We start from the raw sequence: 19391 nt of genomic DNA, 5'->3' as shown, positions 1-19391 counted from the left end.
TAAGTACACGGGAAAAATCGAGAATATTAATGTGATTTTATCGCATATACGGGTTATTCAATTATTCATTATTAAATTATTTAATTAAATAGAATGGTATAGAATAGAAGCTGTGGAAATTTTATATTAAATTTGAAAGTCTTATGTGAATTATATATTTACACATATGTATAATATATGTGCAGATAGTTTGGGGAAATAGTTTTCCAACTAAAATTAATTAAAAATTATTTTGTTATAAAAATTCTAAAATATAAAGAATATTATAATAAGAAGGTCGCTCAAATTCTTTATTAAAACTGTTAGAAACTTTGAGCGAATATTATTTATAACAGTTTTAAACTGTTATACAATTGCGCTAGAGAGATTTTTTGTTATTTTAAAATGTTGAGTTAAAATGTCAATGAAGTTTTATTTTCTAATTAACATTTGTCATTTTTTAAGTAGCCAGTTGTTATATCCCGAAGGGTATATCATAAATTCACCTCACCGTTTGTAACAATGTAAGTGATAATTTGAACACTAATTGAGCTAAGCTAACCAAATTTTTTTAAAAGATTTGTAATAAAAAATGCTGAAACCCTATTTAAATTAGATGTAATCACAGTAGTGGTTCGGGTAACTGCCATATAATTTATTTAGCTATATCTCAGAAATTATTGGGGTCATTCGTACGGGTATCGCATAGTTGACGGGATCAACCCTGTATCTATTTTCATTTTTTTTTACTCGTTTGAACGTAACAAATAACATTCAGCAAATTAATAAAATATTATTTTAATTAATTAACAATTTTGGCAAAGAGCAATAATTATGTTAGCAAAATAAAATTAGCAAAAATATTTAAAATTGACTCGAGTTTATCAAATTTTTTTAATAGTTTATTCATTTCTCAATTTTCTCAATGTAGAACTTCATTTAATATTAAAGTTACATTTTGAAAAGAAATTAAATCTTAGCTTTAAATTCAATTTGTTTAAAACATCAGCATTTTAAGGACTTAACAAAGCTTTCCTAGAAATCATACATTTCTTAATAGATTATATTTGAAATATATATATATGTGTATATATATATATTATTTATTATTAGAATGCATAATGTCATACTTAGGGAATTTTTTTTCTTTTTCTTATAAATATATTCAAAATATTTAAATGACATTATAGGGAAATGAACAACCCGATATATATATATATATATATACTTATATTGGATTTATAATACACAGTATATTAAATTGAATATGTAATAGAAACGTGACTGTCAACTATAAAAATAATTTTCTTAAATATTATATACTTGTTACTTCTAAAAGTATTGCCTTTAATAATATATATGTATATTGTAAATTCCAGAGAATTTTGGAATTTTCGCTTTAAGGTTCGGTTACTTGTGTGTCTGTTTCATAGAGTATTAAAGGATTTATTCAAATAGATAGATCAGTGTAAAATAAATTTTCCATATATATGCATTTAAATTCAATTAAATATCGTTGTATTAAGCTTCAGATACCTACATAATGTGAATATCATATAGATCTTGTGAGTTACCGAATATTTTAAACTAAATTTTAATTATTAATCGCATTGCTTTGGGCATATTTCTCTTTAAATCAAAGTAATTTTTTTGCCAAAAATCGTCATTGTTTAAAAAATTTTTAAATTAATCACATATATATATTATATTTTAGTGATAAATAATGTAAAAAGTTCTTGTGGCCAAAGAAAAATTTTGGAAATTCGTATGGTAATCTAGAGGGTTGCTAGTTATTGTTTATCTAGATATATTTGTTTATCAGGACCTATGTAACCTTCAGGATGGTAATTTCTACTTTTGTAAACCTATGTATTCAATTATATTCAGTTAACTCCTAATTCGACCGTCATATGTGTATATAAAGTAAAAAAAAAAAGGTAATTCTTCTAAAATCTTTAAAATTTAACATATAATAAATAGCAATAATAATAAAAAATTTTTGTATATTTTATTGGTAAAAATTGAATTTATAAAAATTCTTAAAATATGGGATGTCTTTTGTTTGTTTCTTCCTTCATAAGAATTTTTATATCGTAAATTTATCTGTTTTTATATTCATATTTCATATAAGATTACTGCTATACGATATACTTTTATATAATTTAAAATAAATGTCAAATAAAAACTTAATACACGTGTAATGTTTGGAAAAAAAAAAATGATTTTAAATTTTTTTCATTTAATTTAAAAAGCTATCAAGTAAAATATGATATAATATTCATATTATGTGTATATGTAAATAAATCTATAATATAAAGTATAAAATAATGTTATGTGAGAATATCCTTTAGGTTCAAAATATACTAAATATATAAGAGTATGTGGGTACATACAATATTATTTTATAGTAAATTCTCAACGGAATGTTTTGATATTACCATTATTTTTCTATATAATAATAATATGATTACTACATAGTTGAAAACATTATATTTGAAATATACAGGCGCACAAATTTCTATATATATATTATCTTTAAATATTATGCTATATGCATGGAATATGGCAAAGAAAAGTCACATAAGGACAATAATTTTTTTCCATTTTTTTATATATGTATATACTTGAAAAATTTGACGTAATTCATTTCACAGTTGAAAATATCCCATTTTCTTCTTAATATTTAAAATACTATATACTTATACTAAATATACTTATGTACTAAATAATAAATATTCAAATTTAAAAGATTTGAAATTTAAGAGAAAATATTTTTCTCTTTTTTTTTATTGAACTTTAAATTTTAAGTATAATAATGGGTGAAATTAAGAAATTAAAAATTGATTAGAAATAATTTTTCGCATCTAATTATGCTTTTATTATAAATATTATAGAAAATAAATGAAAAGGAAAAATTCTATTAGGCGAAAATTCAAATAAAAAGAGAAACCGCAAAAAATAAAAAAGGGTAGAAAAGGAATATTTTTCTTTTTAGTCTTATAGAAAACGAGAAAACATTAAGTTGATCTTGTTAATTCTGCGATACAGGTACGAAAGTTCTCAAGTGTTATATGAAAAATGAATTCATGAAGCCATGGCAACTGTAAAAATTTTTACAATTTATCAACCAAAATTTTGTTTTAGTAACCCTATATATTAAAAAAACTTATTTTTTCTGAATTTGATTACTGCATGAATATTATACTCTCTTATAAATGAGTAAATTGTTTCCTATTCTCTGACAGTATACTAGTCGAACTAGTATGCCACTAGTCTAATCCAAACTAAATAACTAGTATTTGTGAAGTTTGATAATTTTAAGAATTTTTTTGAAGATTTGAATTATCGCTTAGACAGATGAACGGGCAGCCGAACGGACGGAAGGACAAACATATACATACATATATATTGTATCTCGAATGTGTATTTTTCGGTGATAAAGAAGTAATGTCAAATTTATAATATCTTGTGAAAAATTCAAATATTCCAATTTCAAATAAACCAGTTTTCTTTAATTAAAATCTATACGTTTTTTTTGTTCTCCAAAGATGCTTCTTGTAAAATAGCTTTTAAATGAGAGTTTGTTGAATTGGAAATTTTGCATTGAGAATTATGAAAATTTGCAAAAGAAAAGTAAATAAAAAAATTTTTCATGTTATACGGTATTAAGATGTTATAATTGAAATTAATTTTAAAAAAAAATTTATTAGAACAAAAATTCAGAGAAGGTTAAATCTGTTGAACTTTCTTATTCTCATACATCATACTGAACAATATAAATTCTTCACGCCAATCAAATTCATTAAATTCAGATTTTATAACTAAGATTTCTTAAATGTTATAAAGTTTATTTAAAAAATATTTTACTAAAAGGGCATTTTCTTATTATTATTTTTTTTTTGTTTTTTTTTTTCAATAACAATGCATTACCTTATTAATTTACACACAGAAAGCAATTATTTTTAATCAATTATATGTTGATTTCTTCTTATAAATTTGTAATCTTATAAGATGTTGTTGTTTAATAATATAAAAAAATTGCATACTTTAAGGCTATCAATAATTAATATATGTACGTGGCAAATGTTCTGACATCCAAAATCTAATAATATTGCATTAATGTAGAATTCAACTTATAAATGCCAATTGCTGAATTATGTATCTTGAATACGGTGTTATTACAATTCTGATATTGAAGCTACAGAACAAAATTGGTAAATTTGTTCATTTATAAAATTTAAAACTTTAAAGCTTGATATCATCAAGCAATCACATATGAGTGAATTAAAAAGGACATTAAAAACTTTTAACATATTTTCTATATAAGAAAAAATAATGTGAAACTGAATTATTAAAATTTTGTACTTGATCCTACACGGTGTGTTTATTTTTATTTCTTGAAACAAGAAGCAGATGGTCTCAAATAATAAAAATTCAGAACTTTTATTTTAAAGAAACTTTAACATTGCAAATTTAATTTAATAGCTGCCCTCTAAACATCCAAAATTTTCTGTCCTAAATATCAAAAGCACATACATACGCATACCATACCAAAAATTCTTTTAGAAGTAATGGGATTGTTAAAAATGAAGTACAACCACATAACAGACTGAAATTTCTAATTTGAAATTTTAAATATAATTGTGATAGTAAGTTTTTTTTGCATAAATTCAAAGACAATAATCACGGTTACATATACGTGTATAATAGTCTCCATATGGTAATACAATTCAGATTCATAATTCAAAATCTTCGAAATATTTTGTTTCATAGCAATATCTTTCCTCCTGTTTAAAAATCGTATATATTTTTCACTCTACATATACAATATTTATAGAATTATGATGTCAAAATACTAGCAAATATAAATTTGAGAAATAAATGTGAAATGGGAACAGTAACAGTCATCTGCACACAAAATAATGTTATGAATAATGTTAAAATTTATATAATATTATAATTTTTTTTTTTTACCATGTTGAATTTATGCACCTATAAGATGAAAATGTAAATACTAAAATGGAAATCTCATATACTGTTGATGGCATCATGTATACGGTTAAAGATTTTAAAAACTAGTAGAATTTTATTATAAAAAATTTCATTTTTATTTTAAATGACAATTTTTTTTTTTAGTTTACAAATGTACCAGATTTTTATTTTTCTCTTGATTTTTTTTTTTACCATTTGAAAATTAATTTAGGTCAATTTGGTTTTTTTTTTCCTCTTTTTTGTAATTTTGTTAATGTTTTGTTTGATTTACATTGTAACAATTGTATGTGTATTAAATGCTCTTGCTATAGGTATTCAAAATGTAAAATTCAACTGAGAGAGGAAAATATAAAATCCAAAAAGCTCTTTTAGTGTGAGCCTTATACCATAAAAAAATTACCTAGATTTTTGAACAGTTTAATTTCTGGGTACATTTTTATTTCTTTCATCCATACTTTAAATAATTTTCATTGTACACGTATAAAAATACATAGAGAAACTATGAAAAAAGAGAGGAATCTTCATGTTTGTTTAAATTATAGTATAGTGAAAATAAAGTCTTAGTAGGATTTTGAGAGATTTTTAAAGAGAAAATTAAAATTGTGTTATGTATACTTGCATTTCTGCACACATATACACTAATAATTGCAATCATTGCATTAAAATAGTTCAATGATTTCTTTTTATATATTTAAAAAAAATAAACAAAATGTTACTTTTATATTGCATACACTGTTGATTCACAATGCATTTAAGTATGACAACAAAAATGTTATCTTTAGGATGTTGACATTTTCAACTAAAAAAGGATGTTTAAATTTTGAATTTATGCAAAAAATTATTAATGTTATAATAGTATATACATGTGTATAAATTATGAATAATGCAAATATACAATATAACATTATTTATGAACTTTAAATATTATAATATAAAAAATTTGTTATATATACACATTATATTTAAGCCAGTTCAAGGCAGATCCATAGATGTACATGCACATGATTACATTTGCATATTTAGTATATGAGAAAATTTCGGATAAATTCTTGATTAAAGTAAACTACTTAAATGGGATAAATCAATTATATTTATTATTCGAAAGCTTGATAGTTTTACTAAATGTGGTTAGGGTGGTGTAAGGTATCCATTATAATATTATTTATTAAATTATGTTAAATTACAAATTTTCTTGAATTAATTATGATTTATGTGATTTCCTTTTTAATAAATAAAATCACCATAATAATTTAACAGATTTTATTAATTTTAAAAACGAAGGCGATATTTTAATATAACATTATTACAGTTAACATTCAGTATCACTAATGTCATAATTTTATATATTAATATTGTTCGTGTAATTTAGCAACTGACTATATTTTGAAAACCAAACACATTGCTGTTTAGTACCAATATTTATTGTCAAAGAAACCCATAAACTAGGTTATTAATAGAAAAGAATCTTGGAATAAATTTATAATAAGTAAAATTAATAAGAAATTTAGAAATAGGGATTTTTTTTTAGATCTTTCATGCTATATGAAAGTATGTAGTTTATGTTTCCAATTATTTTCTCCTAAAATTTCAACAAAAAACAAATTTCTTTTTGCCTTTTTCCTTTAAATTTAAATATTTTCTAAACAAATTCATAGTCTCAAGAAAATCAAATATACAATGCTAAAGTTGTTAACAAAAAATTTAATGAGCTTCTAAAACAATTTCAAATTCAGTAACGCAATGTCTTGATAATAAAAAAAAAATATAAAATAAAATAAAAATTATTACATAAAATGCAAATCCTATAAGTATTTCAGCACAAAAAATTTTTTTTTTTACACAAAATATTCCCGTTCAAATAACAATATTAAAAAAAAATCTGATGTGGTCAGCACATAACCGACCGCATTGTGTATTGTCTAGTTAAATGAAAGTGTTACAGAATATTATAAAAATGTCTGTTAAATACTTCTTTCCAATTTTTAGGACATTAGTAAGCTTATAGTTAACATGCCTAGAAAAATGTAAATTTGGCTCTTAGTAGAGTTTCGCTTTGTGCTACCCGAATTCCCTGAAATGCTCGCCAGTTAGTTTCGGTAACAACCAGAACTCAAATATCCAATTTCAAGAAATTCCATCAATTTGTTCTGTGGATATGGTGAAAAATGTAAAATCGGCCCGCAAATCAGTTCTCGTGCTCTGATCTTTCCAAAAAAGTTATATGTTCATTGCTTTAATATGAGGAATTCATATATTAAATTTCAATGAAATCGGTTGATTATTTCTCTTTATATATACAAAAATGTATATTTGGCCCGTTGTAAACGACCAGTTGCTGATGCCTGATTTCTTCAAAAACATACGAATTTTTGCGGACGGTCGAGCTGAGCTTATATATAAAATTTCAAGTAAATCGGTTGAATATTTTCTTCAAAATGTTCAAAAATGTAAAACAGGCCCGCTAAAACGTGCAGTTCCCGAGGCCTGATATATCCCAAAAGTTGATCAATCCGTGCCATTGTGGAAATAAACTTACATATAAAATTTCATCAAAATCGGTTCAGCAGAACTTGAGATACACGCGTGCACACACAGACCGACAGACCGACAGACCGACAGACAGACAGAACGACAGACCGACAGACCGACGGACCGACAGGTTGCTAAAAATAGTTTATTTACACTTCCCTACTATGGAGAAGTGCATTCCCACCGAAAACTCGATATGCAAAATTTGTTGCCATCACATAACCTACCTATTGTTTACACAATACGGTCGGTAAAAATATTCCGCCCCCTATTATATGCAATTTTTTTTGATAAAAAATTTATTCTTTTTAATAACTACTAGCAAACTACTTTGCATTATTGGACACGATTAGAAAAAATTTTTAACTAACATGATTCTTGTATTATGACATGAACATTTAGGTGGTTCTGCTTGGTGTTTTTTTTTCTAAATAAATAAATAAAACGGTTAGTAAGTTGACAAAAACGTATTCTTAGATAATAAGTAAGTTCAATATAATCTTTTCTATTATTCGATTACAAGTACTTGGATAAGGGGAAAACTTGTTTAAATGAAATATTTTTTTTGTTATCCTTTAGTCCCTTGAATTTTCTAACAAAATATCCATCATTCAGAAGAATTTCCATGTACTCTATAAGTGAAATAAGTTTTATAAATTTGCCGCAACAATTTCAGTACCATTTTTACCCCAATAAAACGAATATTTTTATGATTACCTCTTTAAGTATAACAATTATTTTGGTTTGTTTAAAAATTGTTCTACAAAAATGTTCGTGATTGTGAGTATTTGTGTGATTTTGTTTTATTTAGTAATATAAAAAAAGTCAAGATATGAAAAAGTATTGGTAGATGAAATAACACTAGGTTTACATGCGATACTGAAAAGATATGTAGAAACACAAAAGTAAAAATCATTTTTTCTTCTTAGTTTTGGTGATTATTTAAGGGCCCAACCCAACTTACGCGTAACATATCAAAATATGTCTAAACAAGAAAAGTATTCGTGACGGAATTTCAGAATAAAGTCCTTTAAGCGGAAAAATTTGGGAAAAAAAAACCTGGATAAGTAGAACATCGAATAAGTGAGAAATTATAAGTGAAAATTCAATTTATCCAGGTTCAACTGTATAGTGAACATATTTTTGTTTTCGAATTAAAAAAATTGTTAGCTATATTTAGTAATCTAGCTCGCTAACATTCTGATTTTTTGTGTTTTTTTTTTTTTTTATAATTTTAATTCTAAATTGCATACCTTTAGGTTGTATAATTGTTAAATTTTTTGTATTTACAAAGAAAAGAATTTTTATAATAATTATTAATATAATAGCTGTTATACACACAACGCAACAGAATATTCTTTAAAAAAAATTCAACATCAAATTTTGAAAATAAACCAAATAAATCTCTTGGAAGTAAATAATTTTAGAAGAAGAAGAAGATAAAAAAGCAAAAATAACAAATTTAGTTTTGTGATTTAATATTTTGAGCCTGAGTCCTTTTTTTGTTTTTTTAATTAACTGATATTTTTATAATACTTCCTACGCAATTTTCTCGTTTTTTTTTTCCTTCTTTTTGTTGCTTTTGCGTACATTATAATCTTTTGTTTAAGATTGGGTCTAATGTTTGTATAGGATTTAATATTTTCTAAGTAATATGTTCCTTTTTTATGATATTCTATATTTTATATAAGGATTAATTTTTTGCAGGACTTAAGATTCATTCGTATAATATAAAAAATATAACAGTAATAATATAAAATTAAATTTTTTTGGCAAAAAAACAAAAAAAAAATTAATAAAATTTTATAAGAAAAGTTTTTGTTTTCACAATTTTTTTCTCTTATTCACTGGTAATAAAGACTATTTTTAAGTCATAATGAAAATACGAGAAGAGAAAAAAAAAAAACTAAAAAAGAAAATGAAGAAAAAAAAAAGGATTTGTGAATTTTTCTGAACTTGTGCAGGGTGCGATTTAATGTGTTAAACCTTTTCACCTTCATATTATAATTTCTTGTAGGTATATCGGAACAGAAACATTTTATACGATTAACTAAAATAAGAATTTAATAATTTATTGTGTAGAATATTTTAATAAGGAACCAGAAGGAAAAAAAAAATAATTAATTTGACTTCTTTATGAGAAAAATTTGCAAATGGAATGGAAAAAAATTTGTGAATACTGCGGATCTTATATTTGTTCTTATATTTAAAAAATTTTTGATTTTATTATTCTCTTAAATGTTTAAATTGTTGTTATTTTAGTTTAGATGTTAGGTTTAATACACATACATATGTACATATTATAATTGTATACCAGAGAAAATTAACCAAGAATGTATTATTGTTTACGTGTATAAATGAAAGGATTGTCAGCATTGAATGCCAAAATATATTAACCCAAATACCTTAAGAAAATTCATTTTAAAGATTTCATTTTTAAAGTTCAAGTGAAACAAGTAGGAAACCAAAATAACACGATTTCAATTTGAATCAAATTAGAAACCAAAAATAAAAACTAATGATGCCTTAAGTCATATACGCCTTTAGTTAATGCGTCAAGTCAATTATTGTAAAATTGATTGCAACGGATAATTTGTCAAAAATTATCTGTCATTGAAGTAGCCGTTCTATGCGTTACCTATTAAATTTAATTTTCGATCAAAATATTTTTTTTTTTTTGTAAAATTTGTAAAATACAGAAAAATGTGTAGAAAAATTCAATCTCTGAAAAATTTCAATAGCATTAAAAAACTTTAATTTTTAAGATATTCTTGTGTGTAAAATTTAAAAATTTAAATCAGTTTTGTAATTGTATGGTATCCAGTACAAAATTACTCGTTTATATTGATTTTAACGAGTGACTCTCAGTTTGTTCTAAATTCTCATTGTATCATAAACGATATAATAGTAATTTGGATCAAGATGAATCTATGAGTCCGGATTATATTTTGAAAAAATGAAATCGGTGATAACCCCAATTATATGTAAAGGATCAGTGATAGCCTTAATATACGATGAATATTGTGTTGACAACAAAGAAGTATGTAATAAAAGTTTGTTTTGTATAACCAAATTTGAATTTATGTGTTTGGTAAATTAATTTCTGAAAATATTAATCAATTTAAAATGCTCCAATTTAAGATAATAATTTGAACAGTTTCTTCTAGAACAGCTTTGTGTTTCGTGGATTTTAAGTACACTATATAAAATAAAATTATGTTATGATTTTCATTAGGCACAAGTGGTTTGGGTATAGCTTATTCAGAATTAAGGAATCAATGCCTAATTCCTAGAGGAATATTTTCCAGTATTTACTTGTGATCGGAAATTGTATAAATGAGCATATGAAGGCGTTTATCTGGATAACTATAGCTTAAATTAAATTGATTGTGAGACTGAAAATTAAGGGCAATCAATTGTCTGTAAAATACGCTCCCAAAGATAGCTCTATGTTGCATGATTCCTCACTTATAGTCCTTTATTTATATGCAGCAAAAATCGGTACCTATTTTTCTTCAACAGGCTGTAGGTCGAAAACTAGTACATCTGCACCCTCAACAAAATAATTTTTTCGAAATATCCTGTATAGTCAAATTTCATTTTCAATTGTCAATTTAAGTAAGTAATAAATTCGAGCTTGAATTTATTATTTACTTAAATTGAACTTCATTTTTTATACATAAGAATTTTTGAAGTTTCTATATTTTAAAATTTCTTCTATATGAATGAAATAAAAATGAATAATTATGAATTATTTACAGTATGTAATAAAAATAGCAGAATAAAATTTAACATGAGCGATTCAATTTTTTCTATAGAATTTATTGTATAATTTTCCTAGCAATTTTTAACCTCACACAATAATGGTTTATATTGAAAATTATCTAAGTCGCATGGGTTTAAGGTAAATAAAAATTTGATTAACTGGTTACTTGTTTTATAGCATATTTATTTTCCTAACCAACTACATAAATCTTCAACTATTTAAATTAAAATTATTTTGAAAATATATGAGACACTGCCAATATTCAATTTTATACTTTTTCTATCCTTGTGTTAAGAGCAATGGTGTTTCAGACTTTGATAATATTATTACATTATATGGAATCACAACATATATTTTCACATATCCTTCCTCACAACAACAACTTTAGCTTTTATGGGTCAAATTATATTTTTAATATTTAATTAAAATTTTTAATAATTATTAAATTAAAAGTATACACAAAATGGTGTAAATATTTAATGAATTTATAAAAAAAAAAATTAAATGTAAATAATCAATAGGAAATCCAATTAATAAAGGATATTAGAACCTTTTCATTAAAGCACTTATTTTTTTTCCAATTCATGCGAGCTGGTTTTATTTAGTTTTTAGAACATATGCTTAAATTCTCATCAGAATATGTGCATTAGCTATTTCTTACTTGCAGCTGAACAAAATTAAAAAAAAAAATAGAAAAAAACTTGCAAAAACCTACTTTTTACTTAACCTAAATTTAAAAACGCAGTCTTAGTAGTCTTATACAACATTCATATGTACATATTTAATGATAATGAGAGCATAAAGAATGTTTTTATTTTTAAATGGAATATTTTTATAAACGAATTAGGCAGGTATTGTTTTAATATCGTTTTCAATATTACATGGATTTTGATTGGAATAACGTAATCAAAGGCAGAACGAGTTATGGCAGAAGAATTAAAAAATTGTTCTCCTCGCACTGGACTTCGGGTTCTTGTATGAGAGGTAAAAGTTTTATTTGGCCAATTTTGCTTATTTTCAATACCGAACAAACCGACAAATATTTTGTTTTTTTTTTTTTTTGAATAACCTATTTTATGGCAGAGATATTCAAATATAAAAAAAATTTTTGATTTCGTCCTTTGATATCTCTGAAACTATAAACGCCTTTCAAAAAACTGACACATCGATATAAGAGAAATTCCTTGAGCTTTAAAATGAATTTTCTTATTTGGGTTTGCCTGTCGTATTTCTCAAGTTATAATTTAAAAAATTATAAAAATAATAGACGATTTTTAAAAATTCCAATTTTCCGATTTCGTAACTTAAAAAGAAAGATTCAAAAAGCAAAATATTACAAGGTATTTCTTGCTCGTTTAAATACAATCTGTCACCCTGATTTCGGGAACATCACAGAATGTCAGACATTAATTTTTTAATTTTATAATCGATTTAGGTAATGATTTAGATTTAGGTTGACGCGACTATCCGAGGATACATTTAGGCCAAGTAGACCACGTAAACAAGCCCAAGTCTTTTATAAAGCGGTTTAGATCCCTGGCATTTATATTCGGCAGGTTCGTAACTCGTAAAAAGAAATGTGACTCGAGGAACTTCCACCTTTTCTATACTCATAACCAGCTTTGGCATGGAGTCAACATAATTTATTTTTATGTTACTTATGTTTTGAATTTGTTCCGCATTTCGTTACTTTTTGAATTTATTTTCACAGATTTTATAATTTGGCTCCTTTTATTCTTGATTATTTTCTATCTTCTTGAAATTTGAGATTCTTGTTTAAGTTGTGGCCAGAAGTTATTGAACTACCAATTACAATGGTCTAAAATTCACTCAGATTTTTCGATTTTTATATTCTACCTTTTGCTGATACTGTTTGAATACGTAATATAAAAATCAAAAATAGAATAAAAGTAAAACAAAACAGGAAAACAAAAAGGAAGTTTGCAATGCTATAGATTACAATGAATTTAATGAACAGTATTGTTTGTAGATAAGCGCTTGAAAATTGTGTACAAGAGTATTAGTTACAAGGATAATAAAAAAAATAAAATATTTTGTTTTCCATTTTTTCTGGTTTTTGTTTTGCAATTTAATTTTTTCCATAAATATTTTAGTTTACTAAAAAAAAATTTTTTTATTATACATTGAAGCAGGAAAATAAAGAAATTATATGCCGTGAGAATGCGGCGCGGAGTTAATTAAAATTTAATTATTTAAAAACACGTAAAAGTTTTTTGTACAACGTTAGAAAAACAAAAATGTCATTGTCAAAAATTTTATGAGTTTTTGCGTAAATTTGAGTATTTTTGATATTATAGGTAGATTGAGTTTTACTAGGTGAGACGTAAATTTTGTTTTATAATTCATGAGAAGTGGCAGGAGGAGGGAGCCGGCGGGAGGCAGGGCCCGAAGGAGGCGGAGGGACGCATGAGCGTATTGTAAGAAAATTGTTATTAATTTCTATTTGAAACAGTCTTCCTAAGTACATATATAGCTATAAAATTAAAGGTTAAAATAAGACGTAGAAAGCTAGACTGAAATAAATTTTTAAAATTGTTAAACTTTTTTTCGGACTACAAAAATGTTTAATTATAACATTTTCCGTGAAATTATTCCGCTTTTTCTCGGGATAAGAACGAATGCGATCTCTAAAATTTCAAAGTTACAATTCATTAGACCTTCTTTACCATTTGTTATGAAAATATTTTGAAAAAATTCAAATTTCAAATAGTCTTCATCACCAAGTCTTCTATATTTTTATTAAAAACATATGACGTATTAAAACTTTAATTAACCAAGACTGACATACAATTAGAATTCGTGTACATGTAATATGCAAATGGTTTTTCACCAGAAACATTAAAAAATAAGTGTTTATTTCTGTTTTTTTTTTTTGTTTTTTTTTCACAAAACGCAAAATAATTTACGTTTTTATATTATAATATAATTTGAAATTTATTAAGAATCACCATTTCTTTCACTCTTCTGTACTTGTATATGGGCCACTCATATAATTAGATTCCTTACTTATCTTATATTGTTGTATAATATAAAAATGTATGTGTTTCTCTACATTTGTATGAGAGTTTCCTACAGGATATGACTATTACAATAAATGAAATTACAACAAAAAAACAAAAATAAAAGGGGCACACCTTTATTAAGGTAGAATTAATAATATACGAATATTTCATTACATGAAAAAAAAAAATTAATAAAATGGAGTCAATATTAGAAATAAGTTGGTCGCATATCATATAATTTTTACATTTTAAGAACGTAATTTTTACATTTTGAATTTTTTGTATATTTCGGGGTATAAAAGAATTAATTAAATAAAAATAACAGAATTATGTAGAGTTTTGTGTGTTTTTTGCTTTTTTTTTAACACTAATAAACATTAAGAATTTTATAAAAAATTCTCATTAATTGCTATTATTTTGTATTAGCTGTACTATTTGTACATTAAAATTTTTTAAATACATTGCATGTCAGGGACAAAAGTATGCTAACTTAAAAATTTTGATTTTTCATTTTCCAAGATAATTAAGAATTTCGTATAGTGTTGAAAATTCTCCATTTGGAGTTTGTTAAAATATAGTGTGCAAGCCTTGTAGGTGATTTTATTTTTATTTATTTAAAAATCGTTAATAAACGGTGGCTTATCTCCTTTTCTTATTTTCGACTTTAGCAGGAAGACGGTGGAGATTTCTTGGAGGATCATTTTACTTTTTATGGGCTATAGATCTGGCAAATGTTAATGCACCCTGCCTTTGACAGTTTTTGAAAAGCTTGGGCTGGTTCTCGTAAGGGTTGGGGACTTTATGGATTCTTGCTGTAGCTGTGTCGACCTAATCTAACCTTACCTAACCTAATACCTTTAAATACTTTATTACATTTCTTATAATGGCAAATCTTTTTTTTACTTCGAACTCATTTCTTAATGTAACACATAGTAACCTTATTGAATTATCACGTGGTGGCTTATACGAGGGTCACTATTTATATTTCGGGTCCTGGCAATACTAGTGCTACCAGGTGCAATCTGACACTTCCATTGGAAAGTTTGACATTTTTTAGGACAACTTCACTCAGAACGTTTTGTCATTCGAGCGCGAATTGTTTTGTTTACAGTGACTTGAAAAATTCATCTCGGTCAAAAAATGGAATTGTCCCGTGAAAATTTTCGTGCGATGATTTTTTACGATTTTCGGCGCGGATTATCGAGACAAGAGTGTCTCGATCAACTTGTTTCGACTTTTGGTGATGAAGCACCATCAAAAACCACTGTAAATCGCTGGTACCAAGAGTTTGGTTTCGGACGCCGTTCGCTCCAGGATGAATTTCGTGAAGGTCGGCCAATTTCGGTCGTTTTGCCGGAAACCATCGATGCTGTGCGCGAAATGATAATGATGGACCGGCATGTGATATACTGTGAGATTGAGGCATCCTTGGGCATTGGTTCCACCAGCGTACATAAGATATTGCATGAACATCTTGCCGTGAAAAAGGTGTGTTGAAAATCAGCTGAAACAATGGACTATTTGAGCACTCAAAATGTCGAATTGATGGGTCATCCGCCGTACAGTCCTGATTTAGCACCCAATGACTTCTTCTTATTCCCTCACATCAAAAAAAAATGCGTGGACAACGATTTTCAACACCTGAAGAAGCAGTCGATGCGTTCAAAAACCATGTTTTGGAGGTGTCTCAATCGGAGTGGAAAAAGTGCTACGAAAATTGGTTTCAGCGCATGCAAAAGTGTATTGATCTTCATGGGGAATATTTTGAAAAACAATAAAACCATTTCCAATGATAAATGTTTGTTTTTTATTGCTAGACCCGAAATATAAATAGTGACCCTCGTATTAGACTGCAATTTATTATAAAATTAGTCATGTTTGATGTTTATCTAAATTAGGATTTGATTTGCAATTTCAATTATTCATCAATACAATTTTTCTAATTATATTGATAATTAAGTCAAATTTAATAAAATCTGAAATTCTGCAGTATAGAAATTTTAAAAATATTTGTTCGTAATTAATTTTAATATAAGTTTTCTTGAAATGAATGTTTTTTTGAGTTACTGCATTTTTGTTGCAGACATGTTTTTTCAAATACGTATATAATTTTCTTTGTTTTTGCCAATATTTTTTTAATATCTTAATTTTTATGTTGAATATAATATCGTAAAATTGAAATTTTTAAATTTTTCAAGATGATATTTTAGGGGTAAACATTCAAAATATATAGAATTAAAAAAAATACTATAAAATTGAAAATTGGTAATTAAAAATTATAAATAGATTCATAAAGTTCATTAGCCATTAGTCAAGGTTTTACAAATTATTTGAAATTGTTCAATTACAATGATTGGTTTTTTTGCTTGATTTGAATAAAAATCTAATGATAAAATGAAATTTTTAAATATAATCTTAATTTGACATAATAACATCATATTTTGATATTTGCCTAAAAGTATGCTTCAAATTTAAAAAATTTCTTTAAGCATATTTTCAGAAGACAGAATCTATTCTAGTACAAAATTTATTTTTGAAATAAATATTTAATAACAAATTTATACTACATTTCATAATAAAAGCATACATACAATTTACATATATATATTCACGTACATATATCGAGATTATAAATATAAATTGTGTAGATTCTGTAAAATATAAAATTGTTTTTTTTTTTTTTTCTTTTCTTACTTAATTCTCTTAAGTATAGATTTGAACTAGTTTTTTTCCATTCTAAGGGCAAAGTAAAAAAAAAAAAAAACAAAATAAATTTTAAAAATACTCTCACATTTTATATACACACGGTATATGAAAATATACCGTACATTATTTAAGAAAAATAAATGTATGTAAGTAAGTACACCATATTCAAAAATATTATAAAGAAGAACGTATTATAAATAACAAGCATAAGAACGTAGAGAAACAAACAACTTTTTAACAGTAAAGTATGCAATGTAAAATAAAATTTTGTGTTTCTTTAGTTGCCTATCATAGCTGCCTACTTGTATTAAAATATTAAATACATACATATACAAATATGTATAACATAAGAGTAGAAAGAAATCAAAAGAAATTCTTAAATATATAAAAAATTTAAGGAACAATTTTAAATAAAAAAAGAAAAAAAAACAATAAAAAAGGCGATCTGGTAAGAAAAATATTTTCTTTGTAACTAAAGACCTTACATTTGTACATACATATTTACTTTACCTTGTTACTTAGAGCCTATCATATTATGTGCATTACATATTTTGTACACATACACACGCAATACATATATAAAATATATTATAGAGAATAATATAATAACAGTTTATTATATTTTTGTATAACGGTATAATATATGAAACGAATTCGAAAATAATAAAATGCGCCGAAATTTTGTTTTGGAACGAGAGAACGAAATTTTTGGAAAAAAAAAAAAAACAAAAAAAAAAAATATTTATGCGATTTTGAATGAAAATTAAAAATGAAACGGAAAAAAAAAAAAAAAATTAAGAAGTGGGCCACAAAACAAAAAAAAATAAAAAAAAAATTTAAAAATTTTATAAGGATTAGAAACAAGAGCAAAAACAGCAACAAAACGAAAAAAAATATTGAAAAATACAATTTCAAGGGTGAACGAGAAAGGAAGATACATACACTGACTCTGTTATTGTTACCATGATGAAGATGGTGATGATGCGAATGATGATGGTGTTTTTCTTGTTTTTCTTGCTTTTCTTGTTTTTCTTGTTTCTCTTGTTTTTCCTGTGCTTGATCCATTCTTATTGAAAATTCTCTTTTTTTTTTTTATTTTTTTATACAACAAAACTTTTCTCTTGAACTTTTTATTTTTTTTTTAATTTTTTTTTTGTTTTAGTTTTTCTTTTTATTATTTAGATCCTTTGTGGCGTGTTATGGTTGATATTGTTTACTAATATAGTAAAAAATAAAAATATATTTTGAGAAAAAAAAAAAAGTTGTAAAAATTAAATTTTTGGAAAACTTATGGAAATTTGAAAAATTTTTTGAATTTTCAAAAATATTGGGAGCTGTGAACAATGAAATTTCAGGAAAAAAAAAAACGAATTACAGAAAACGAAAATGAAAAAAAAAAAATGAAATTTTATAATTAATTTTTTTTTGTTGTTTTGATTTTTTTTTTATTCTTTTTTTGGTATATGGAAAAAATTGGAGTTGAGATAAACGCAGTTTCGTTTTTTTTTTTTTTTTTGAAAATTTTTTTCGGTACACAATGTTTAATTAAAAACGCAATTTGTTTTCTTAAAATTTTTTTTCAATCAAATTTTAAATTTAACAACCTAATAGTTTTTAAATTAACAATTAAAATTTTTTTATTTTTAAAAATATAGAAAATTTTTTTTTTCTAATAAAAATTTTAATTAGAATTTTTAATTTAATTCCAACTTCCAACGAATTTCATTAAAATTAAAAAGAAAAAATTGAAAATTTTTATTCAAAAAAAATGTAATTATAACGGTACTCTTTTAAATAACCTTTTAAGAGAAAAAAAATTTTACTTTTTAATTTTTTTTTTTCCAATTCAATTTTTAAATTCAAATTTTTTGCCTTCCTTTACACAATAATTTAATAATTAATTTTTCTTTTTTTTTTTTTTTTTTATTGCAATTTTTCAATATGACCCACAATTAAAATTTTTTGAAATCAAAATAATCCTTTGTTTTCCTTTTTAATTTTTTTATTTGTCGGTTTTTCTATAACAAGATAATTTTGTACTGTACTCAACAAGAGTTCGGTTTAAACTGGCGCGAATTAAGCTTTTCTAGAATTATTAACTTTCTAAAACTCACTCTAGAAGAGTTTTCCCGTTTTTTTTTTTTCTTTTTACGTTTTATATTTAATTTTTTACTTCAAACAAAAAAAAAAAAAAAAAACATGTAAAAAGTAAAAAAAATTTAGAGAGGGGATTTCGACAAAAATTGTTCGCAAAAATAATATATATATAATAATACATGTGTATAGAGCAAAGTTAGATTAAGAAGTAAAAATTACACAGAAAAAAAAAAAATAAGAAAAACAAAACGAAATGATAAAAAGATGAGTTTCGTATTCAATTGTGTTTGTATGTGTTT

The 19391-nt window shown here is 24.7% G+C and overlaps 1 protein-coding gene across 4 annotated transcripts in view; it reads right to left on the bottom strand.

Moving 5' to 3' along the window:
- The window catches only part of LOC129609889 (uncharacterized protein ZK1073.1), a 105036-nt gene extending 85927 nt beyond the window's left edge, over window positions 1-19109 (bottom strand). Inside the window, exons 1-2 of one of the 4 annotated variants that reach the window (XM_055522094.1) lie at window positions 18795-19109; window positions 17938-18211 (exon numbers count right to left, since the gene is read on the bottom strand). In XM_055522094.1, coding sequence (XP_055378069.1) covers window positions 17938-18060 — 123 coding nt within the window. In that variant the 5' untranslated portion in view covers window positions 18061-18211; window positions 18795-19109. The remainder of the gene's footprint in view (window positions 1-17937; window positions 18212-18794) is intronic. The other 3 variants (XM_055522093.1, XM_055522095.1, XM_055522096.1) reach the window with 3 other exon arrangements.
- Between the last annotated feature and the right edge of the window lie 282 nt (window positions 19110-19391).

Source organism: Condylostylus longicornis, unplaced genomic scaffold, assembly GCF_029603195.1.
Source record: "Condylostylus longicornis isolate FDR11 unplaced genomic scaffold, ASM2960319v2 ptg000040l, whole genome shotgun sequence".
In the NCBI taxonomy this organism is placed as follows: domain Eukaryota; kingdom Metazoa; phylum Arthropoda; class Insecta; order Diptera; family Dolichopodidae; genus Condylostylus; species Condylostylus longicornis.
Note: the sequence above shows the minus strand (reverse complement) of the source record. Positions and strands in the feature narration are given on the sequence as shown.